Below are 25,790 nucleotides of genomic sequence, written 5' to 3'. Positions count from 1 at the left end.
AACTCAATTGCAAAAAAAAAAATAGTATCAATCTGAGTAAAAAATGAGCAGATGATCTGAACAGACATTTTTCCAAAGAAGACATATATATGGCCAATAGGTACATGAAAAGATGCTCAAAATCACTAATCAACAGGGAAATGCAAATCCAAACCACAATGAGACATCACCTCACACCTGTCAGAATTGCTATTGGCATAAAGACAAGAAATAACAAAGTGTTGGTGAGAATAGGTAAAAGGAAACCCTTGTGCACTGTTGGTGGGAATGTAAATTGGTACAGCCACTATGGAAAAGAGTATGGAGGTTCCTCAGAAAAACTAAAAATACAACTACTAGATGATCCAGGAAATATCCACTTCTGGATATTTTTCCAAAGTAAATGACAACACTAACTGGAGAAGATATATGCAGTCCCATGTTTAATGCAGCATTATTTACATTAGCCAAGGTATGGGAACAGCCTATGTGTCCACTGTTGGGTGAACAGATAAATATTATATATATATATATATATATATATATATATACACGCACACATACTAAGTGCATACACACACGCATACGTGCACACACACACAGTAAAATATTATTCAGCCATGAAAAACAATGAAACCTTGCCATTTGTGACAACATGGATGGACCTTGAGAGGATTATGCTAAGTCAAATAAGTCAGACAGGGAAAGACAAATACCATATGATCTCACTTACATGTGGAATCTAACACAAAATAAAACAAAAACTAAGCGCATAGATACAGAGAACAGATTGGTAGTTGCCAGAGGCAGGAACTGGGGGTGGGGCTGGGCAAAATGGGTGAAGGGAGTCAAAAGGTACAAACTTCCACTTATAAAATAAGTCTAGGGGATGTAATGTACAGCATAGTGACGACAGTTAATAATACTACACTGCATATTTGAAAGTTGCTAACAGAGTAAATGTTAAAAGTTCTCATTACAAGAAAAAAAGTTCTGTAATTATGTATAGTGATTCATGTTACCCAGACTTGTGGTGATTGAGTTACAATATATGTAAATACTGAATCATCATATTGTATACCTGAAAATAATATAATATATGTCAATTATACCTCAATAAAAAATTTTTAAAGATAAAACATTATTTTATATCTGACAAGTCTGTATTGGATCAGCTGTCCTGAACAAAAAAGGAAATATCTGGATTACCAAAAACCCACAAAAATCAATACACAGTTAATTTATAGATTCAAATTCCATATAATAATGAACTGATATAACTGAAAAGCAAAAGGCAAAATTCCAAGCAAAAGATAGTGCATAGAAAAAATTTTTAAATAATATACAGGGCTTCCCTGGTGGCGCAGTGGTTGAGAGTCCGCCTGCCAATGCAGGGGACACGGGTTCGTGCCCCGGTCCGGGAAGATCCCACATGCCACGGAGCGGCTAGGCCCGTGAGCCATGGCTGCTGGGCCTGCGTATCCAGAGCCTGTTGCTCCGCAACGGGAGAGGCCACAACAGTGAGAGGCCCGGATACCGCAAAAAAAAAAAGATAATAAAATAATAATAATAATAATATACAAGTGAAGTAAATAATAATATAAAAGGTTAAACTTCTTACAACACTTATTACTGTTTTGGTTATTTCCTTACCTGTGGATGTTTAATTTTATCATTTTCTTTTTGTCCACCTGCATCTGCCACTAGTGTTTTTCTTGTGTCTTTCTCCAATGGTATATATTTTGAATCTTCACCTTTAACTTTTATTTTATCAGTACGCATTTCTGCTGTTGTCTTGGTCTTTCTCTCACTTTTAAGTAACTCCATTTCTTGATTTTGGAAATAGCCAAGTTGCTCCTTAGCTCTTTCAGCTTCCTGTTTTTAAAAAAGTAACTTTGTCAAGCATTATTTCTACGACATTTTCCTGCCGACATGACAACTTTCAGGAATCTTCATATATTCATGGCCACACTGGTTCTTAATTTTATTTTTACAGAGTTAGAGGAAACTAAGTTAAACCACTGGTATAATCCATAGTTTAACAGATCCAAATTAAAGTTAAAAACTATGAAGAAACCTCTTCTACTTAAAGGGCTATTTTTATACGTAAGAGGTTCTACTGGCCACTGTTTTTTAAGGCTCTAATTATAATACAGGTACAATAAAAGTTAATAAAATGCATATATTATACAAGAATGTACCCAAGATAATTAAGATCTGTAATGCCAAATAATAAAAGAAAATGTGAAAAGTAATTTATTTCTTCTAGAATAAATTTTTTAATATCACTTTTAATATTAACAAAAGTTATTTGTATGAAAGAAAGAAAAAAGTTCACAGTCTCACCACAAACAGAAAGCTCACTGTTAACATGTTGATATATACTCTTTTTAAGTATTTCTAATTATAGCTAGTGCATATGTGTATTTTTAAACTTTTATCTAGATTGGATCATACTATACATAGAGGCATAATATGCTCTTTTCATTAAATAACGTCATAAGGTATGTTTGTTTTCATGATGATAAATATACATCCAAATCAGAATAGCTAACAGAAATATATTTTAATAATATACCTTAATGAATTTAGCAAATTTCTTATCAGTGGACATATTGGTAATTTTTTAAAATTTGCTATTAAAATTTTTCTATTCTACATACTTGTACAAAATCTTTGTACATTTTTTTCTTTTTTACAATAAGTTTTTAGAAATGGAATGGTTCACTGTAAAGACTATGTCTTTCCAAGATTTTGGTTATGTATTTTCTTCCAGAAAAGTATCAACCCATACTGACAATAGAAGTATGTGAAAGACTGCTCATTGCAGCATAAATCCACAAATACTGGTTATTTCTGTTCCTTAAATTTTTAACAAAATGGTAGGTAAAAAATATGTATCCCTCTGCTATTTTAAAATGCATTTATTTGATAACTAGTAAGGATGAATATATTTGTATGCATTTATTGACCATGTGTGTTTCTCAATTATGACTTGCCTATTTGTGCCCTTTGCCTATTTAGGAGGAAGAATATCCATATTTCCTGTAGATTTGTAAAAGATCTTGATATAAAACATTTTGTAAAGATATTCCATTTATCTTTGTATCTCATGAATTTTTTAACCATAAAAAGTTTTATTTTATATATAGCCAAATATATTAACATATTCCTTTATGGTATAATGCTTAGGAAGCCTTGTTCTAGCCAAGACATGTAATTGTTACTCAGTGTTTCTTCCAATATATTAATAGTTCATTTATTACTTTTGGATCCTAAAGCAATCCGCAACTTATTTTAGTGTATTACATTAACTAGAAACTCAACAATGTTTTCACAGTAGTTTACTTTTGTGACTATTTTATCCTTCTATGAAAAAATTTTAGTAACTTAAACTATAAAATTACTATATTCATTTGAATTTGTTTCTGGACTTTTCATTCAGTACCAAATCCAGAACCACACTGCTTTAGTTACTGTGTTTTTATATTTTATATTGATTTTTGGATGAGCAAATCCTCCTTAATTGTTCTTCTGCGAAATCACCAGTTTCTTATCTCAATATATCCTATGATAATTACGCTAATTTCAAAAAAAAAAACCCATTTGTATCTAGAAATAAATTGCTTTAAGCTTGTATATCAATTTTCTTTCTAGCTTACTGTTTTGGAAAGAATACATACTAAATTTTATTAATATATTTCCATTGCATAAAATGAGAATACTGTAAACCTGGCAAAATCATACAATATATAGACCTATTAGTTTATAAAGTTAAAATTATTCATTTAAAAAGTTGTTTATAGATATTTTCTTCCCTTGTTAACAATTTCAAAGGAACATGATATCTTTTTACCTGTAAAGCTTGTTTCAGTTGTTCCCGAAGAACTCTGTTCTCAATTTTCAGAGCATGTGCTACTTCCTAGGATGTAATATGGGGGGAAAGTATTCATTGGTATTTTTGTTTTTATTAATTTATTATCATAATTATTACTCTTCTAAAGTGCACAGATAGCCAAGATGATGATTTGAGCATAAACATTTACTGCACACTTCTCAGGCAGAATGGTGGATAACTTCTGTAGCTATAGCTTCCTATTGATTTTCCATAGGAAAAGTGACCTTGAATCTACGAAATTATAACTACAGTAAACATTTCATTACTCCTTTTCTCAAGGCCTGAAATATTTAAATACAAATATTTCAAATTTTAAGAAAAGAAGCAACTCTACTCCTAACACGAAAGAAATATAGTTCTGATTTTGTGAGAATGAGTAGATTCTACTATGCATGGAAAGTCTCAAGAATTCTCCATCAGATGGAAGACAGCTTGAGGAACCATATCTAAAATCCCCAGTTTCTTTCTTTCCTTTTTTTTTGATGATTCAGACTGGTGTGAGATGATATCTCATTGTAGTTTTGATGCATTTCTCTAATAATTAGCGATGTTGAACATCTTTTCATGTGTCTCTTGGCCATCTGTATGCCTTCTTTGGAGAAATGTCTATTTAGGTTTTCTGCACATTTTTTGATTGGGTTGTTTGTTTTGATGATATTAAGCCACATGAGCTGTTTGTAAATTATGGAGATTAATCACTTGTCACATCATTTGCAAAAAAAAAAAGTGATACAAGTGAACTTATTTACAAAACAGAAACAGGCTCACAGACTTAGAGAACGAACTTATGGTTACTATAAGGGAAGGGTGGGTGGAAGGGATAGTTAGGGAGTTTGGGATTGACATGTACACACTGCTATATTTAAAATGGATAACCAATAAGGAACTAGCACAGGGAACTCTGCTCAATATTCTATTAACAACCTAATTGGGAAAAGAATTTGAAGAATAGATACATGTATATGTAGCTGAATCACTTTGTTGTACACCTGAAATTAACACAACGTTGTTAATCAACTATACTCCAATATAAAATAAAAAGTTAAAAATAAAAAGTCCCCGGTTTTGATTCTGGTATAGCAGAGCAAGTTCCTACTGGACAAACCCTGCCACACATAACAACCACAAACTCTAAACAAAATACAAATATCAACACTAGAGAGCAAACAAGAGTAGGTAGATTCTTGAGAGAAGCTGACACTTGGAAGAAGGGAAGAGTCCTACATAAGATCCTTGTTTCCCAGCTTCTAATCTGAGGGCAAACCCACTGAGCCAGGCAGAACCCTAATAGCTAATTAAAACAAACAAAAAAACAAACAAACCTGAGTTTTTAGACCTTACAAACCAGGGTACAGAGTTCAGGGCAACCACAGCCACTGGAAAGGTTAGGGGAAATCACACAAAGAAGGGAGCTGGAGACAGGGTGCCCCAAACCATTTGTACAAACTACACAAATCTACCCCTGACCCCTTAAGCATATATGCATAAGGAAGATTCTAAACAGCCTAGCAAAAGCTATAAGAAATTAAATGTCATTTAAGCTGCTGCCTAAATACAGAATTTTCATTTTGCACCCAATCATGTTAATAATAAATTAAAGCAAAATAAATCAACAAAAATAGTACCAATCATAAGAAGAATATAGCAGAATCCAGGGCTTCAACAACATGACATTCACAATATCCAAGATACAATTAAGAATTATTTGAATCTGAAGAAACAGGAAAATGAGACTTACTCTTAAAAGAAAAGAAAATTTACAGGAAAGGTGGTTAAAGATGGGGCACAGCAAGAGCCTGGACTTACCTCCTACCATGGAATCAGCAAATATATACCTACATACAGATCAGTTCCCTCTGAAAAGAACTTTAGAACTAGCCAAACAAGCGCTCCACAACAAAGAATAAAAAGGGACTATATCAAGACAGGTAGGAGAGGCAAAGAAACACTCTCACCAGAAACCCTACCCCCAGCATGACAGCACACTTTAGAGAGGGATCTCACCAGACAGGCACTTTTCCCAGAGGAGCAAGGGATGCTTCCCATATCAAGCACCCTGGCTCCTGGGATCTACACCATAGAGAGGAACCCCTGAAATGCCTTGCTTTGAAAACAAATGGGGCTGACATCCAATGGTCCCAAAGTGCTATAGAAAACTGAGAACTCCCTCCCCGCAAAGGGTTGACATGTGGTCTCACTCACCTGGAGACCCAGGGAAATAACAGCAGTCTGAAAAGTGTCATGATTATATGTGAAGGGGAGTCATTTTCAAATCTAAAAGCATCAGCTGGAGGGGTGGTGGACAGCAGAAACACTCCCCAGAAACAGAAGCACTGTCAGACACCATTATTGCACTCCCCACGTAACCTGCTAGCACAGGCTTACAGCTTGGATGCAGGGGTGAGCCAATCATGGCAATACCCCACTGCACTACTGAAGCCAGAGAGCTCCAGAGGCTGCAGTGTTCCCCCACTCCCTGGCTAGGATGGACAGGAACGAATGGTCACAGCATTTTCCTGCAACCTAGCTAAAGTCTGCAAGTGCAGGCAACTACTATAGTCCCCCTCCCTCTGGCTGGGGCTGATGAATGCAAGCAGTCATGGTATTATCCCTCTCCCAGCCTAAATCTGACTCAACACTCCCCTGCCCCCTAAACTGAGGGTGGCAAGACTGAGAAGTCAGGGTCTAAACCCAATGCATGCACACAGACAAGGCACTCTCAATGCTGCATTGCTAAAGCCTGTGGGCAGGCAGTCAGGTCATTTTCCCATTGCCTTCCTGAAGCAAGAGAGCAAGACCCACCCCCTACACTCTCCAGCTACCCAGCTAAAGCCAGTGGGAGTACACAATCCACACAAGGAAACCCCCTGATCACTTAGCCCCAGTGGCCCATGGGGCTGGTGTTCCTGAGTTCCATGGGACTGTAACATGGAGACAGTTATTGGCAGGCCACCACCCTCAGCCTGGAGCTTCACCCTGAGGGACAGGCTTCAGGTTTACCACACTTTCGGAGGCTAAGGACACACTCCCAGGAAACGTAACCAGGGAGACATCAGGTTTGTGTACCCCCTTGGCCTCACCACAGCTTGACAAGACTTCCGAGAAAGGAGCTTATATACCCATCAGGAGCTTTGCTTTTTGCAAATGTTGTCCAGGGGACACCTCCAGATCTCCTGGTCTGGAGACCAGCAGGGATTACAATTGTGGCCCCACAGCGTAGTATATATCTGCACACTTTAAAAGCTACTACCTGAGGGCTTGGCATCCAATCAACCTGAAACTAGGTGTTAAATCAGATTCCTCCCCTTGGAACACTGACAGGGCATGGCACACCATCGATAACAGAAACACTTCAAGAATTAATCAAACAGCACCCCCCACAAAACCAGGATGGGTAAACGTTCTGAACCCTGCTCTGCCCATGCAGTAAACAGGCCACAACTTGGCCAGGCAAGGGCCCCAAGTTCTACCTAGCCCACACAGAGACCTAGCTACAACCAGGACAGCCAAGTGACTCAAACCTGTGCACCAGCCTTGGTTGCATCACAGCTGGTTGATGCAGCCCACTGTGAGGGATGCCCATGAAGTGCCTGACTCTTGTGGTCAGGGAAGATTGTACTTTTAGGCCACACAGAACAGCTCCTACACAAGACCACTCCTTCAAGACTGCAGGAGGTAGTTACTTCCCCTAATACCTATAGACAAACACAGAGAGACAGGCAAAATGAAGAGACAGAGGAATATATGTTCAACACTATAGACCAAGGCGAATCCCCAGAAAAAGGCCTTAATAAAACAGAGATGACCAACCTAAAAGAGTTTCAACCTAAAAGATTTTAAAGTAATGATCATAAAAAAGCTCACCAATTTCAGGAAAGGAATGAATGAGCATAGTGAGACCTTCAACAAAGAGACAAAAAATATAAGAAAATACCAAACAGGAAGTTATAATGAACTAAAAAACATACATGTAAGTACATACATGTCAAATTTATTTTAAATGTAAAAGGACTAAACTCTCCATTCAAAAGATATAAGGTGGCTGAATGGATTAAAAAAAAAAACATTATATATGTGTCTATAGGAAACTCACTCAAACCTACCAAATGGAAGTGAAAGAATGGAAAAAGATACATGATACAAATGAAAACAAAGAGATAGCTGGGTAGCAATACTTATATCCGACAAAGTAGACTTTTAAAAAGACTGTAACAAAAGAGATCAATCCAACAAGAGAATATAACACTTGTAAACTTTATGCATGCAACATAGGAGCACCTACATATATAAAACAAATATTAACAGAAATAAAGAGAGATATAAACAGCAATAAAATAATAGTAGGGGACTTTAATACCCCCACTTACATCAATGGATAGAAAATTCAGACAAAAATAAGGAAACACAGGCCTTAAATGACACATTCAATCGGATGAACTTACTAGATATATACAGAACATTCCATTCAAAAGAAACAATATACATTCTTTCCAAGTGCACATGGAACATTCTCCAGGATAGATCACATATTAGGCCACAAAACAAGTCTGGATAAAAGTAAGCAGAATGAAAGCATACCAAGCATTTTTTCTGACCACAGTGGTATGTAACCAGAAGTTAATTACAAGAAGAAAACTGGATAAAAACACAAACACATGGAGACTAAACAACATGCTACTTCAACAACCAATGTGCCAATGGAGAAATCAAAGAGGAAATAAGAAAAATGAAAAACAACTTTCCAAAATCTATGGGACACAGCAGAAGCAGTTCTAAAAGGGAAATTCACAGCAATACAGGCCTAGTTTAAGAAACAAGAAAAATCACAAATAAACAATATAACTTTATATATAAAGGAACTAGGAAAAGAACAAACAAAGCAAAAGTTAGTAGAAGGAAGGAAATAATAATTATCAGTGCAGAAATAAATGAAATAGAAGCTAAAAAAACCCATAAAAGACCAATGAAACTAAGAGGTGGTTCTTTGTAAAGAAAACAAAACAGACAAAACTTTTGTCAGAATCATCAAGAAAAAAAAGAGTGTGTAAATAAATAAAATCAGAAATTAAAGAGGAGAAATTATAATTGACACCGCAAAAAATACAAATAACCATAAGAGAACAGTATGAACAATTATATGCCAACAAATTAGACAACCTAGAAAAAATTTCTAGAAACATACAATCTTCCAAGACTGAATCAGAAAGAAATAGAAAATATGAATAAACCAATTTATAATAATGAAATTGAAATAAAAATTCTAAAACTCCCAACAAAATTCCAAATGTGATGGCTTCACAGGTGAATTCTACCAAATGTTTTAAGAGTTAATACATATCCTTCTCAAATTACTCCAACAAATTGAGAAGGAGGGAACATTTCCAAATGCACTTTACAAAGCCAGCATTACCCCAATACCAAAACCAGGCAAAAACACTCCAAAAAAGAAAATTATAGGTCAATATCACTGATGAACATAGATGCAAAATTTCTCTACAAAATATTAGCAAATGAAATTCAACAATACATTAAAAGGATAATACATCATGATTCAGTGGGATTCCAAACAGAGATGCTAGGATGGTTTAACATCCAAAAATCAATCAATGTAATATACCACATTAAAAAAAAAACAAGGAATAAATATTATATAATCATCTAAATAGATGCAGAAAAGCACTTGACAAAATTCAACATTTATTTTTGATAAAAAATTTCAACAAAGTGGGTATAGAGAGAATGTACCTCAATGTAATAAAGGCTATGTATGACAAACATACAGATAACATAATACTCAATGGTGAAAAGCTGAAAGCCTTTCCTCTAAGATCAGGAACAAGACAAGGATGCCCATACTCACCACATTATCCAACATAGTGTTGGAAGTCCTAGCTAGAGCAATTATGCAAGAAAAATAAAGTAATCCAAATTACTTTGGAAGAAGTAAAATTGTCATTATTTGCAAATGATGTAGTACTATTATAAAAACCCCCAAAAACTTCACCAAAAAACTATTAAGGTTGCAGGATACAAAATCAGTACACAGAATAACAAGCTATCAGAAAGAGAACTTAAGAAAACAATGTTAATTACAATTGCTTCAAAAAGAATATAATACCTAGGAATAAATCTAACCAAAAATATAAAAGACTCATACCCTGAAATTTATAAGAATGATGAAAGAATTTCCACAAATGGAAAAATATTCTGTGTTCGTGGATTGGAAGAATTAATATTGTTAAAATGACCATACCACCCCAGGAATTCAATGGGTTCAATGTAATCTCTATCAAAATATCAATGGCATTTTTCACAAATAAGAACAAATAATTCTAAGATTTCTATGGTAACATAAAAGATCCTGAATAGCCAAAACAATCTTGAGAAAAGAAGAATAAGCTGGAGGTATTACATCCCCTGATTTCAAACTGTACTACAAAGCTATACTAATTAAAACAGGATGGTACTGGAGCAAAAACAGACACATAGATCAATGGAACTGAACAGAGAGCCCCAAACTAAAGCCACACTTATATGGGCAACTAATCTATGACAAAGGAAGCAAGAATATACAATGAGGAAAAGACTGCCTCTTCAATAACTGGTGTTTGGAATACTGGACAGCTGCATGGAATAAGAGTCAAACTGGACTATTTTTCACACCATATACCAAAAAATCCACCTGAAATGGATTAAAGGCATAAATGTAAGACCTGAAACCATAAAACTTCTAGAAGAAAACATAGACAGTAACCTCTTTGAAACTGCTCTTAGCCACATTTTTTGTATATGTCTCCTCAGGGAAGGGAAACAAAAGCAAAAATAAACAAACGAAATTACATTAAACTAAAAAGCTTCTGCGCAGTGAAGGTATCAACAAAACAATAAGGCTATCTACTGAATGGGAGAAGATATTTGCAAATGATATATCGGATAAGGGGTAAATATCCAAAATACACAAAGAACTCATACAAGTCAATATCAAAAAGACAAACAATCTATTAAAAAAATGGGCAGAGTACCTAAAAAGACATTCTTCCAAAGAAGATATACAGATAGCCAATCAGTTCATGAAAAGATGCTCAACATCACTAATCATCTGGAAAATACACACAAAAACCACAGTGAGATACTCCCTTATACCTGTCAGAATGATCATCAAAAAGACAAGAAATAACAAGGGTTGGGGATATCCCTGGCAATGCAGTGGTTAACACTCCACACTTCCACTGCAAGGGGCACAGGTTCAATGCCTGGTTGGGGAACTAATATCCCACATGCCGCACAGTGCAGCCAAAATAAACAAATAAATATATATATAACAAGGGTTGGCAAGGATGTGAAGAAAAGGGAATCCTAATACACTGTTGGTGGGAATGTAAATTGGTACAGCCACTGTGGAAAACAGCAGGGAGATTCCTCAAAAAAATTAAAAATAGAAGTGCCATATGATCCAGTATTTTCACTTCTAGGTATTTACCCTGCCAAAAAACCCCACTAATTCAAATAATATATGCACCCCTATGTTCATTACAGCATTATTTACAATAGCCAAGATATGGAAGCAAACTAAGTGTCCATCAACAAATGAATGGATCAAGAAAATGCAAGATGAACACACACACATATATACACATACACAATGGACTATTACCCAGCCATAAAAAATGGAATCTTGCCATTTGGAACAACATGGATGGACCTAGAGTGTATTATACTAAGTGAAATAAGTCAGACAGAGAAAGACAAATACCATATGATCTCACTTATATTATCATCTAAAAAACAAAACAAACAGACAAAATAAAATGAAATGAAAACAGACTCGGATACAAAGAACAAATTGGTGATTACCAGGTTGGGGGGAGTGAAATAGGTGAAGGGTATCAAGAGATACAAACCTCCAGTTAAAAAATAAATTAGCCATGGGGAATGTTACATACACTGAAGGAATATGGTAAATAACATTGTAATAACTTTGTGTGGGGACAGGTGGTTAATAGACTTATCATGGTGATCATTTCATAATGTATGTAAATGTGGAATCACCATGTAGCTCCCCTGAAACTGTCATAATACTGTACATCAACTATAATTTTAAAAAAACCCCACAAACATACATATACAAATTGCTTCAGGAGAAATGAAAGGGGAAAAATAAAAGAACATACCTAGGAATTATAATATTGAAATATCAGTTCCAGAGGGATAAAAAGAAGAAGAAAGATAAACAATAATAAAATAAATAGGTAAATAAAACTTCCTTGAGATAAATTTTAAAATTTAAGATGTAATAAAAATTTCTAGACTTCAATGAGAAATAAGAGCAAGAAGTAAAGAGACGGGGTCCCAGAAACATCAAACTATTATACCCACCTGAAACCACTTACCCAAACTTTCAATGAGAGGAAAATAATATTCTATCTTGTTTAAGCCATTGAACTATATGGGATCTCTTTATATAGCAGTCTAGCCTATTTTCTAACTAATAAAGGTACAGAGAATTAAAATAACCTAGATGTAATTGAATTTTGTAAAGAGAGAAAATAAGAGGAGGACAGAAAGAAAGGGAAAAAATATATACCCCACTGTGGTAGACTACAAATAGCCATAAATTCTCTGCAGTAGCTCCCAAAGGTGAAATCTATTTCTTCACCCCTTGAAAATAGGCTAGCCTGTGACTTGCTTTGGCCAATAGGATGCAATGCAAATAGCACTATCTGAGGTCTGAGTTTAGGCCTCAAGAAAGTCTTCCAGCTTTGTTTTGTTCTCTTTCTACTGAGAATCCTTCTGTAGACTACCCAGGGCTGGTCTCCTGGAAGATAAGACTAAAAGAGGTCCTATCTGTCCTAGATGCCCCAGCTGGGATTCCATACATACCATGCCTGCCCAGAGAGAACACCTATCCAGCCACTAAGAGAAATAATGACTATCTGCTATTTTAAATCACTAAGTTTTGGAGCAATTTGTTATTAAGGAAAAGTTGACTGGTATATCTAGCAATAGAAAATGTGCACTATGTCATTAGAACATTTACAAAAACTGAATATTGTGTTGGATTACTTTCATAAATGGCTGCAGACAATTTCTCCTACTCTATGCCACTCCTCCCCCTGAATATGGACTAGCCTAATGACTAGGACTTCCTTACAGAATAAGCTGAAAAAACTTCAAGGGTTTATAATCCCAGCCTGTAACAAGCTTAACTGTTTTTGCTTTTGTCTGCTCGGTTCCCAGTCACCATATAAAGAAGCTTGGGCTAGACTAGTGAATGACAGGGCAACAGACATGTGAGAAAAACTATCTTGGACATTTCTAGCTCTAGCTGAGCTCCCACATGAATGCAGCCACTTGACAGACCTTAAGCAACATGACATCAAACAGAGACACTGCCCAGCTGAGTGCAGCAAACCCATGAATTGTGAGAAATAATAAACCATTACTGTTTTAATTCACTAAATTTGGGGGTAGTTTGATATGCAGTAATAGAAACACCTGCAAGCAAGGTGATGCAACAACAAAAACTAAAAACATTTAGCACTGGCTTTGGGTCCAGCAGGTAAGCAGAAGTTGAAGGGTGGGAAAGACGCTATTGTTGGATACCAGAAAAGTAGGAAGAAGGCTATAGGTGAAGCCTGGAGGAATGGCAAACAATCTGTTAGTGGAGGCTATAAAAGGCAGTGAGGTTGGAAAACTGATACTGGGGGCTGGAAAGGGGGGAAGGAACTCTTTTACACAGTGACAGAACAACTCACAAAACTCGGGGCTGGAGTAACTTGCAAGGTTAAAAAGATACCTACTAAACTTGTGGATGTGGCTGAGGAAATTTCCAGCCAGAATGATAAAAGAACTGTTTCGCTTATATTAGGGTTGGATATATAATAAGGTACTGAAAGAAGAAAGAAGAGTTAAAGAAAGAACTGATCAATTTTAAAGCAAAAATTAGAAAATATATAGAGGGTCCAGGACACTATCTCTCGTTCTCAAAAAAAATTCTCGAAGAAAGAAATTACTTTAGGACAAAGATCAAAACCATGGTATTGACAATGAAATGTAGCTTCAGAGTAAAAGTCAAATCAAGGGTGTGCTATAAAACCCTTTGTTAAAATCTCAGAAAGATTTAAATATTCTTCAAAAATGCTCCTAATTAGACAAAAGAACTTATAATCTTGAGGGTACTGTCCTGCAGAAGCCTAAAACAACTTAAGTAAAATAAGATCTATCTTAGAAAGAATCATGTATGTTGACTTTTGGGTAAAAGAATACACATATGACACAAATGAACTTATCTATGAAACAGAAACAGACTATAAACATAGAGAAAAGACTTGTGGTTGCCAAGGGGTGGGGGTGGGGATGCCATGGGAGTCTGGGATTAGCAGATGCAAACTATTATATACAGAATGAATAAATAACTAGGTCCTACTGTACAGCACAAGGAACTATATTCAATACCCTGTAATAAACCATAATGGAAAAGAATATGAAAAATAATATATATACATATATGAGTGTGTATGTATGTATATATGTATAACTGAATCACTTTGCTGTACAGCAGAAATTAACACAACACTGTAAATCAACTATACTTCAATAAAATAAATTAAAAAAAGAATGCACCACAATAACATACAGGGAAAACAGTTTTTAAGAGAAACACCATCATACTAGACTGAAAGGGACAGGGACATTTCAAAATGAAATCTCCAGATCCCTAATTTTTTATGAGCAGAAAGCAGGCTAAGAGAATTATTCCACTGCAAACATGGGTCATTTCTTACAGAAAAAGAATGATGAGTCAGACAGTGGATTCAATGTACCATACCATAAAATCAAGGGCTACTTATAACAATGAATTAGGAAATCATTCCCAGGAAGCAAAACTAGACCCTAATCTAGGTACCTTCCCCACCCTGAGAGTCAAGAGAACTAGTGACAAGTGTCTGGCTGGATTTCAGAATTGCCCTGAATCATGTGCTTTCTGTTTTCCCCTCTTTTGAATAATAGTGTCTCTTGCAGTCATCTTATTCTTTTCTCAGTAACATGTTAGGCATGTGTTGGAGGGTGGTAAAAATACAATAAATTGCCTGTTTGTTTATTTTTTTCTGCTACGTTTCCTGTGCTGTACAATATATCCTTGTAGCTTATGTATTTCATACACAGTAGTTTGTAACTCTCAATCCACTACCTCTATGCTGCCCCCCACTGGTAAACACTAGTTTTTTCTCTATATCTGTCAGTCTGTTTCTGTTTTGTTATATTTATTTGTTTATTTTTTAGATTTCCAATATATATGGTAACATACAGTATTTGTCTTCTCTGACTTATTTCACTAAGCATAATACTCTTCAGGTCCATCTATGTTGTTGCAAATGGCAAATTTTCATTCTTTTTTTATGATTGAATAGTATTCCATTATATATAAATATATATATATACACATATATATATATACCACGTATATATATATTATTGATATATATATCAATAATATCTATTCATATGTTGATGGACACTTAGGATGTTTCCATATTTTGGCTATTGTAAATAATGCTACTATGAACACACTGGGGTGCATGTATCTTTTAAATTAATATTCCTGTTTCCTTTGAATATATACCCAGGAGTGGAATTGCTGGATCATGTGGCAGTTCTATTTTCAGTCTTATGAGGAACCTTCATACTGTTTTCCTCAGTGATTGCACCACTTGCCTTTTTAGATAACACATCTCCAGATCAAAAGGAGCTGTGCCAAGAAGCCTCATCCATATCTAGACCTGGTATAGATGATAAGATCTTAGACTTCAAGATAAAACTAGAATGTAATGAGATTTTAGAAGGAAGAGGTGAGTACATTTTGCATGTGGGAGAAATATTAACATGTAGCCAGAGGGAAGACTATCATAGACTATTTCCAAAAATGACCATCTATAATTTGTACCACCCCTACCTATATATGCCCTTTCTCCCATCAAAAAGTAGAATATATTTTCCCTCCCTTTGAGTCTGGGCTGGCCCCTAACCAGTAAAATGTGGGGAAATTATGTTCTAAGGCTTCTGAGTGCAGGTCTTAAAGGGTCTTGCAGTTTCTTTTGACCTACTGGAGTCCAGCTTCTGTGTAATGATACATGGGCTTGACTACTAAATGATGATCAACCACATGAAAGAAAGACTCAGCCCTTAGCCATTCCACTTACCACCAGACATTTGAGGAAGCCATCTTAAACATTCTAAAGCTGAATGAAGCTACATGAGTGACCCCAGGACAACATGGAGCAGAAGAATCATCCCGATAAGCCCAGCCAACCCAAAAATCAATGAGAAATAATTAACTATTGGTGTAGTAAACCTCTAAATATTAGTGTACTTTGTTATAGAGTAATAGAAAACTGAAATAAACATATGCACTTGACCACAAAATATACCTTTTAAAACTTTCAAAAAGTATGGACTTTCTATGTACTATTTTCTGATGTTAATTCTATAAAAAGGTAAACCAACGATGAAAAGATGAACTAAAAACATTTTTGTGAAACAAAGAAAAACTCAAACACCTATAAAGTACAAATGAAGTTGTATTCAGTGAAAAATGTGTAGCCTCAATATTGTTTACTGTAATTAAACAAATGTAAAAATAAATAAACTACCTATATAACTAATACAGATTTGAAAAGAAACTAAAAATAAACCAAAGACAAGAAGTGGCAGAAGAAATTAATAATAAAGGTTAGAGTAATTAAGTAGAAAACAAACAGTAACAGCAACAAGAAATAAAACAGTAAAATAGCTAAGTGAAACTCTAAACCTATTTTTATATAAAAATTATAATCCCCTAACAAACCTGATTAAAAGGAAAGGAAAAAAAAACAACAAATACTTCTGTAAATGGAAAAAGAAGTTAGAAATAGAGATACAGAAAAAAAACATATAACGTAAAATTCAAGCAGTACACTTGAAAAACCATTAGAAATGGATAAATTTATATGAAAATATAAACTACAAAAATAGATGCACCAATAATCTCAAAAGGAATTTGGAAACTGGTCAAAGAACTACCATTTTTTAAAAGGCTCCTAGATAATTTTACAGGTAAATTCTACATAATCTTCAAATCATTTCTCCCTTTTAAAAAAGTCCTTTTTGAATTCTGACTAGAAATGCAGTAAATTTATTAATTTTAAGGGATTAATATTTTTATAAAATTAAACCTTTCCATTTGGCAACAGTAAAATTTGGATTATAAGAAATGTTATTTACATTTCTATCTTAATACATTTAACTTATAATTAACTAGTTTATCACTGAGTTAAATTATTGCAAAAACTCTCTAGTTGTTCTCCCTGACTGCAAAATCCAATCCATACCCTAATGAACAACTAATAAAAAAACTATGTCATGTAAAAAAACTAAAATATAGTTTTACATGACTTATTAAAAAATTTTACAAACATTATACTTACTTGGACAGATAGATAATAATACCAACTGATTCTAATACCCATGCCTGCCTGAGGAAGCAAAACCGAATACATTTTCCCTATAACTGACCCTTGAAAAACATGGGGGTTACAGGAACCCACCCAATGGAAAATCCACATATAAATTTACAGCTGGCCCTTTGTATACATGGTTCCACACCTGCAGATTCAACCAACCACAGATTGTGTAGTACTACAGTACATATTTATTGGAAAAAATCCATGTGTAAGTGGGCCCTCACAGCACAAACCCATGTTGTTCAAGGACTGACTATAATTGCAAATGCTAAGCAGGATTCAGAGAGCCATGTTTGCAGTTCAGATTTCAGTATCAATTTGTTCTCTAAACTAAGCAAGTCACATTTTAGCTTCTATTGGTCTCTGTAAAATGGTCTAGATCAGTGATAGTTCATAATGGAGTTTTGGAGGAGGGAGATAAATTCCCAAATTCCTTTAAAATTCTCATTAAATCCACAGACCTTCTCCAGAAAAAATTATACCCACACAGAAAATTTTAATTTTAAATTCAGAAAAAAAATTTAAATGACACTATCTGCGACAAATTGAATGCTTGTGCCCCCCAAAATTCATATACTGAAATCTAATCCCTAATGTAATGGTATTTGGAGGTGGAGCCACTAGAAGATGAATAGGTCATGAGGGTGGTACTCTCATGAATGGAATTAGCACCCTATAAAAGAGATTCTAGAGAGCTCCTTTGCCATTTCTGCCATGTAAAGACACAGCAAGAATATGGCCATCTATGAACCGGGAATCAGGTTCTCACTGGACACCAAATCTGCTGGTGACTTGATCTTTGGACTTCCCTACCTCCAGAACTGTGAGAAATAAATGTTTGTTATTTAAGCTACCCAGTCTAAAGTATTTTGTTACAGAAGCCTGCTATGGTCCAAATGTTTGTGTCCTGCCCCCAAATTCATTATGTTGAAATCCTAATGCCCACTGTGATCATATTAGGAGGCAAAGCCTTTGGGAGGTGATTAGGTCATGAGGGCAGAGCCTTCATGAATGAGATTAACGCCCTTATAAAAGGGGCCTGAGAAAGCTCTCCTTCTGCCATATGAGAATACAAGAATTCTGAAAGCCAGAAGAGGACCCTCACCCCATCATGCTGGTACTCTGATTTTGAACATCTAGCCCCCAGAACTGTTAGAAATAAATTTCTTTTGTTTATAAGCTACCCAATCCCTGACATTTTGTTAAAGCAGTCTGAAGGGACTAAGACATGGCCCAAATGAACTAAAACACTAGTTTCAAGACTTACAATATTAATTAAAAAATGGAATTATAATAAATGTTTTTAAAATACACACAAAATGCTGTTCTATATAAAATCACCTGGTATGGTAGGCAGAATTCTAAAATGGCCTCCATGATCTCCATCCCTAAAGTTATGCTCTGTATAATCCACTCCTTTTAGTGTGAATACAACCTGTGACTTGCTTTTAGCCAACAGAATATTGCACAGTGATGAGATGCCAATCCACTTACTAGACTGTATTATATATTTGACCTGTGAACAGCATGGGTTTGAACTGCCTGGGTCCACTTATACAAGGATATTTTTCAATGAATACTGTACCTATATTTTCATTTTACAGATCTTTATATCAACTACATATAGGGAAAAGTGTGTTCGATTAGAGATCACAATATGTGGAATCAAAAGAACTAGGGTTTGGGGCTTCCCTGGTGGCGCAGTGGTTGAGAGTCCACCTGCCGATGCAGGGGACACAGGTTCATGCCCCGGTCTGGGAAGATCCCACATGCCACGGAGCGGCTGGGCCCATGAGCCATGCCACTGAGCCTGCGCATCCGGAGCCTGTGCTCTGCAACGGAAGAGGCCACAACAGTGAGAGGCCCGCGTACCGCAAAAAAAATAATAAAATAAAATAACTAGGGTTTGAGTCCTGACTCTACCCTAGCTGTTTTGCCTTCCTGCCCTTTGGTGAGTCATTTATCAATTCCTTTGTTTTTGAGGCAGAGATAGCAGTATGCAAATTTTCAACTGTGAGGGAGGGGATGGCATTCCTAACCTCCATGTCGTTCAAGGATCAACTATATAGCTGAGGTGATAAGGTGTCACTCTTATGATCATATTATATTGCATGAGACTGTCTTAGCAAGAAAGAGAGACTCTTTGCTGGCCTTAAAGAAGAAGTGAGATGTTATAATGTAAACTGCTTATGGAGAAGGCCACATGGCTAAATGCCCCAGTCCTACAACTGCACAGAACTGAAATTTGCCACATCTACTTAAGCTTGGAAGAGGACCCCAAGTGACCAAAAAAAGCAGAGCCTAGCCAACGCCTTGACTGCTGTATGGTGAGGCCTTGAGCATAGGACACAGATTAGCCATGCTCAGACTCCTAAGCCATTCAAAACTATGAGACAATTTAAATTGTTTTAAGCTGCAAAATGTGAGGTAACTTGTTATGCAGAAATAGAAAACTAATACCATAAAGTTGTTCATTTTATATTCAGTATTTCAAGCAGTACTCTCATTTTCTTTGCAAATTTATGTTATTTGATTCTTGAATCATGCAGGTACATACCTGTAGGACACTTAAGTCCAGCCACTCATGGGATGAGAGTGACCAAATGGGTGACATGACGCTCTGATAGTTAAGAAGTTAACTTGTAGCAAAAGAAAGTTTACCAAAGACAAGATGAAACAAAGGGTTACTTGTATTCTTTTCATTGGATCACATAAAAAAGAGTGGGCTATATTTACAATCTCTGAAAATTTTTCCTATTTGCTTCTTGCATCTCTTATACCTTCTTAAAATAGATAGGGAAGTTATTGTTTTACCCATTTTAGTGATGAAAAATATGAAGTTCAAGTAGGTTAAAGGGACTTGTCTAATGTCACTTAACTAGTAAGTCTGCTCTGACTCATAATATGATGTTCTTTCCTCCATGATACTGCCTATAATTGAGTGAACTATGGTAATTTTCATAACCTTGACAGTAAGTGTGTCTAAATTTAACATTTGGTTTTCGAAACTTGCTGAGAAAAGTCAACTGACAAGAAAGAAGTATCTTAGGAAGAAATTTAGTACACATATACACTCACAAACACACATACATACACACCTATATTCATATACATACTAATATTGTCTATATATACAATTATCAGAGCCTTATTAATCACATTTAGATGCAGAGAGAGATTCTGTGTTACCTGGACTTGAGGCATATCTTCTTTTACTTTAAGCTCTTTCACTATAGACTTCTTCCTGAAAAAAAAAAAATGTTTTTAAATATATCATGATATTTTATGATATTTGCATGACTACTTTGCTTTCTTGATGAGTACTTAAACCATTTTAAAGAAATGAAATTTTGAGAGGTGCACCCAAAATGATGGAGTAGGAAGACCCCAAATTTACCTCCTCCCACAGGCACACCAAAATTACAACTATTTACAGAGCAACTATTGATGAGAATGACATGAAGACTACCAGAAAAGACTGTCCACAAGTAAAGATATTAAGAAGTAACCACAATGAGATGGATAGGAGGGGTAAAGACTCAGTATAGTGAAGACCCACATTCCTGGGTAGGTGACCCACAAATGGGAGGATAATCACAATTGCAGTTGTTCTCCCCCAAGGAGTGAGGGGTCTGAGCTCCACATCAGACTCCCTACCCCAGGGGTCCAACAGTGAGAAGATGAGCCCCAAGAACAATATGTAAGCCCTGTTGGCCTGTGAAGGCCAACAGGGCTTGCATATTGGAGAGCAGGAGGGCTGTAGGAAACGTAGATCCCACTCTTCTGAGACATGCAAAATCTCACAAGCTGAGTCCCAGCGTAGTGGTGGTAATTTAAAAGGAGCCAGGGTCAGACCCATTTGCTGATTTTGGAGAGCCTCCTGGAGAGGTAGGAGGCAACTGGGACTCCCCTTGGGGACACAAAGGCTGGCAGCACCCATTTTGGGGAGCTCATTCTACCATGAGGACAAGGTGCTCTCAAGCACCATTTTGGAATCCTCCCTCTAGACTATTAGTACCAGGGGCTTACCCACTCACCAGCAGGCTGACACTAGCCCAAGGAGCCCCTGACCCCCAGCCTGGGTACCCAGCCCTGCCCACCAGCAGGCCAGCAACCACCACATGAGGCAGGATCTGGCACCCTACCTCAGGAAACAAACACACAAAATCTCAAATAAACAATCTCACCTTACACCTAAAGGAATTAGAAAGAGAAGAACAAATAAAGCCCAAAATTAGTAAAAGAAAATAAATAATACAGATCGGAACAAAAATAAATCAAATAAAGACTAAAAGAAAAAATAAAAGAGGTCAAGGAAACCACAAGCTGGTTTTGAAAAGTTAAACAAAACTGACAAAACTTTATCCAGATTAAACAAGAAAAAAAGAAAGAGCGGTCCCAAATAAATAAAATAAAAAATGAAAGAGAAATTACAACTGACACCACAGAAATACATAAGAGATTAGTACAAACAATTATATACTGAGGTGTTGTGTCTTCTGTCCTCGCCGACTCCGTCTCCCCTCAGGCAATCCTGTTCTGCTGAGGCTGGACCTCGGTATACAATAAATGAACAACCTAGAAAAAATGGATAAATTCCTAGAAATGTACAATTTCCCAAGACTGAATCAGGAAGAAACAGAAAATATGAACAGAGTGATTACCAGAAATGAAATTGAATCATTAATCAAAAAACTCCCAATGAACCAAAGTCCATGACCAGATCAATTCAAAGGTGAGTTCTAACAACCATTAAGAAAGAGTTAACACTTACCCTTCTCTAACTATTCAAAAAATTTAAAGAGGAGGGAACACTCTGAACTCATTCTTAGACAAGCATCACCCTGATATGAAAACCAGATAGAGACACCACAAAAAAGGAAAGTTACAAATCAATATCACTGATAAATATAGATGCAAAAATCCTCAACAAAATATTAGCAAACCAAATTCAACAATACATTAAAAGGATCATACACCATGATCAAGTGGGATTCTAACTATGGTTGCAAGGATAATTTGACATCCAAAAATCAACTAACATAATAAACCATGTTAACAAAACAAAGAATAAATATCATATGATCATCTTCATAGATGCAGAAAAAGCTTTTGACAAAGTTCAAAATCCATTTATGAGAAAAACTCTCAACAAAGTAGATACAGAGGGAACATACCTCAACATAATAAAGGTACTATATGAAAAACCCAAAGCCAACATCATATTCTACAAGAAAAAGCTGAAAACATTTCCTCTAACATCAAGAATAAGACAAGGATGCCCATCACCTTTATTCAACATAATGTTGAAACTGAAGCCCTAGCCACAGCAATCAGACAAGACAAAGATATAAAAGGAATTCAAATTGGAAAAGAAAAAAATAAAACTGTCATTGTTTGCACATGACATGATACTACATTTAGAAAATCCTAAAGATGCTACCAAAAAAGACTATTAGAAACAATAAGTGAACTCAGTAAAGTTGCAGGATACAAAATTAATATACAGAAATCTCTTGGGTTTCACACACTAACAACAAACTATCAGAAAAAGAAATTAAGAAAACAATCCCACTCATAATTGTATCAAAAAGAATAAAGTACTTAGGGATAAATCTAACTGAGGAGGTAAAAGACCTGAACCTGGAAACCTGTAAGAAAGTTATAAAAGAAATTAAAAATAACATTAACAAATATTCTATGCTTATGGAGTGGAAGAATTAACATTGTTAAAATGACATACTACCAAAAGAAGTCTACAGACTCAGTACAATCTCTATAAAAATACCAATGGCATTTTTCACAGAACTAGAACAAATAATTCTAAAATTTCTATGGTAACACAAAAAGACCCCAAATAGCCAAAACAATCTTGAGAAAGAACAGAGCTGGAGGTAGCATGTGCCCTGATTTCAACCTATACTACAAAGATACAGTAATCAAAACATGGCACTGGACAAAAACAGACACACAGTTCAATGAAACAGAGTAGAGAGCCCAGAAATAAATTCATACATATATGGTCAATGAATCTAAGACAATGGAGGCAAGAATATACAATGTGAAAAAGGCAGCCTCTTCAATTAATGATGTTGGGAAAACTGAACAGCAACATGTATTGTAGAAGAATCAAACTGAACTACATTCTCACACCATATACAAAAGTAAACTCAAAGTGGATTAAAGACTTAACTATAAGGCCTGCAACCATAAAACTCCTAGAAGGTAACATAAGTGGTACACTCTTTAACATTGGTGTTAGCCATATTTTTGGTATATGTCTCCTCAGGCAAGAGAAACAAAAGGAAAAATAAACAAATGGAACTACATCAAACTGAAAAAAGCTTTTGCACAGCAAAGCAAACTATCAACAGAATGAAGAGTCAGCGTACTATATGGGAGAAGATATTCCCAAATGATACATGTGATAAGGAGTTAATATCCAAATACAAAGAACTCCTACAACTTAACATCAAAAAAACCAAAAAATCTGATTTTAAAATGGCAGAGAACCTGAATAGACATTTTTCCAAACAAGGTGTCTAGATGGCCAACAGGTGCATGAAAAGATGCTCAACATTACTAATCACCAGGGAAATGCAAATTAAAACCTCAGTGAGGGGCTTCCCTGGTGGCGCAGTGGTTGAGAGTCCGCCTGCCGATACAGGGGACATGGGTTCGTGCCCTGGTCGGGGAAGATCCCACGTGCCGCGGAGCGGCTGGGCCCGTGAGCCATGGCCGCTGAGCCTGTGCGTCCGGAGCCTGTGCTCCGCAACGGGAGAGGCCACAACAGTGAGAGGCCTGTGTACCACAAAAAAAAAAAGAAAGAAAAAAAAAAACCCTCAATGAGATATCACCTTACACCTGTCAGGATGGCTATTATCAAAAAGACAACAAATAACAAGTGTTGCAAGGATGTGGAGAAAAAGGAACCCTTGGTGCTTTGTTGGTGGAAATGTAAACTGGTGCAGTCACTATAAAAAAAAGTATGGGAGTTCTTCAAACAATTAAAAATAATACTACCATATGATCCATCAAGTCCACTTCTGGGTATTTTTTCAAAGAAAACAAAAACACTATCCCCAAAAAATACATGCACCCCTATGTTCATTGCATCATTATTTATAAATGCCAAGATATGGAAGTAACCTAAGTACCCATCAATAGATGAATGGCTAAAGAAGATGTGGTATGTATGTGTGTATATACAGATATAGATATAGATACCATATATATGTTGTAATATAACTCAACCAACAAAAAGAATGAAATCTTGCCATCTGCGACAACATGGATTGTCAGACAAAGAGACAAATACTGTATGATTTCACTTATATATGGAATCTAAAAAACAAATGAACAAACATAGCAAAACAGAAGCAAACTCATAGGTACAGAGAACAAACTGGTGGTTTCCAGAGGGGAGGAGGGAAGGGGAATAATTTAAATAGGTAAGGGAGATAAAGAAATACAAAATGCCAGTTATAAAATCAATAAGTCATGGGGTGTAATGTATAGCATAGGGAATATAGTCATTAACATCATAATAACTTTGTGTGGCGACAGACTTATCATGGTGATCAATTTGTAATGTATTAAAATATCAAATTACTGTGTCATATACCTGTAACTAATATAATAAGCCAATTATACTTGCATAAAAAAGAAAGTAAAATTTCATAAGAAATTCATATTTTTAAAAGCCATAAAATTGATAAAGGTTAAATGATAAATAATTGAATAACATTTCTCAAACTGACATCTCGTTGGTATGATTAAAATATGGTACGTTGAGATGGGAAAAGGATTTCCAAAGTACATTGGTCATTTTTTCTTCTCTGGTCATCTTTTCTTTTCTCAAGAAAAGGCCATTTGTCTGATGAATTTCTTTTCAGAATTTGTGGAACTCTATAAAGTTTGAATTCATAGTTTTGTTAATAAGCTACATATTTATATGAGGGTTTGATCAAGCAAATTCCAACTGCACAAGTTATTTTATATTAGTAAAGAAAATATTCTCTTGGTAAGGCCACTTTACAATAACCCATATACATTAAAAACAGATACTTTTTTTAATAAAATAAGACAACCAAGAAGTACAGTAAAAAGGAAGAGCCCAGAATGGGGAGAGGGATTAACATATAAATTACAAATCATTAGCTAAACCATCAAGAAAACACTGTAAATCCTTTTTTCCCTAAAATTATTTGTATTTAATTGTTTACCTATTCCTGAATATCTTGTGATTTATTCTACTCTAACCCATTTTTAGTTCTTTGCTCTTCCCTTCTCAGCTTTCTCCCATAATCATATCCTGGTCTGCTTATAAAACTATATATTTGCTAATGCTATGCTTTTTTAGAAACCTGTTAATAAGTTATATTTATATGATCCTAAATTGTATAAAATGAAAA

At 35.5% G+C, this 25,790-nt stretch overlaps 1 protein-coding gene across 9 annotated transcripts in view; it reads right to left on the bottom strand.

Annotated features, from left to right (window-relative positions):
- The window catches only part of CCDC7 (coiled-coil domain containing 7), a 289,089-nt gene that overhangs the window by 195,161 nt on the left and 68,138 nt on the right, over window positions 1-25,790 (bottom strand). For all 9 annotated transcript variants that reach the window (XM_024765653.1, XM_024765643.1, XM_024765603.1 and 6 more), the window contains 3 exons: window positions 20,566-20,620; window positions 3,836-3,901; window positions 1,633-1,854 (listed from right to left, as the gene is read on the bottom strand). In XM_024765653.1, the coding sequence (XP_024621421.1) occupies window positions 1,633-1,854; window positions 3,836-3,901; window positions 20,566-20,620 (343 nt within the window). The remainder of the gene's footprint in view (window positions 1-1,632; window positions 1,855-3,835; window positions 3,902-20,565; window positions 20,621-25,790) is intronic.

Source organism: Neophocaena asiaeorientalis, unplaced genomic scaffold (genome assembly GCF_003031525.2).
Source record: "Neophocaena asiaeorientalis asiaeorientalis breed wild unplaced genomic scaffold, Neophocaena_asiaeorientalis_V1.1 scaffold217, whole genome shotgun sequence".
Classification (NCBI taxonomy): Eukaryota; Metazoa; Chordata; class Mammalia; order Artiodactyla; family Phocoenidae; genus Neophocaena; species Neophocaena asiaeorientalis.
Note: the sequence above shows the minus strand (reverse complement) of the source record. Positions and strands in the feature narration are given on the sequence as shown.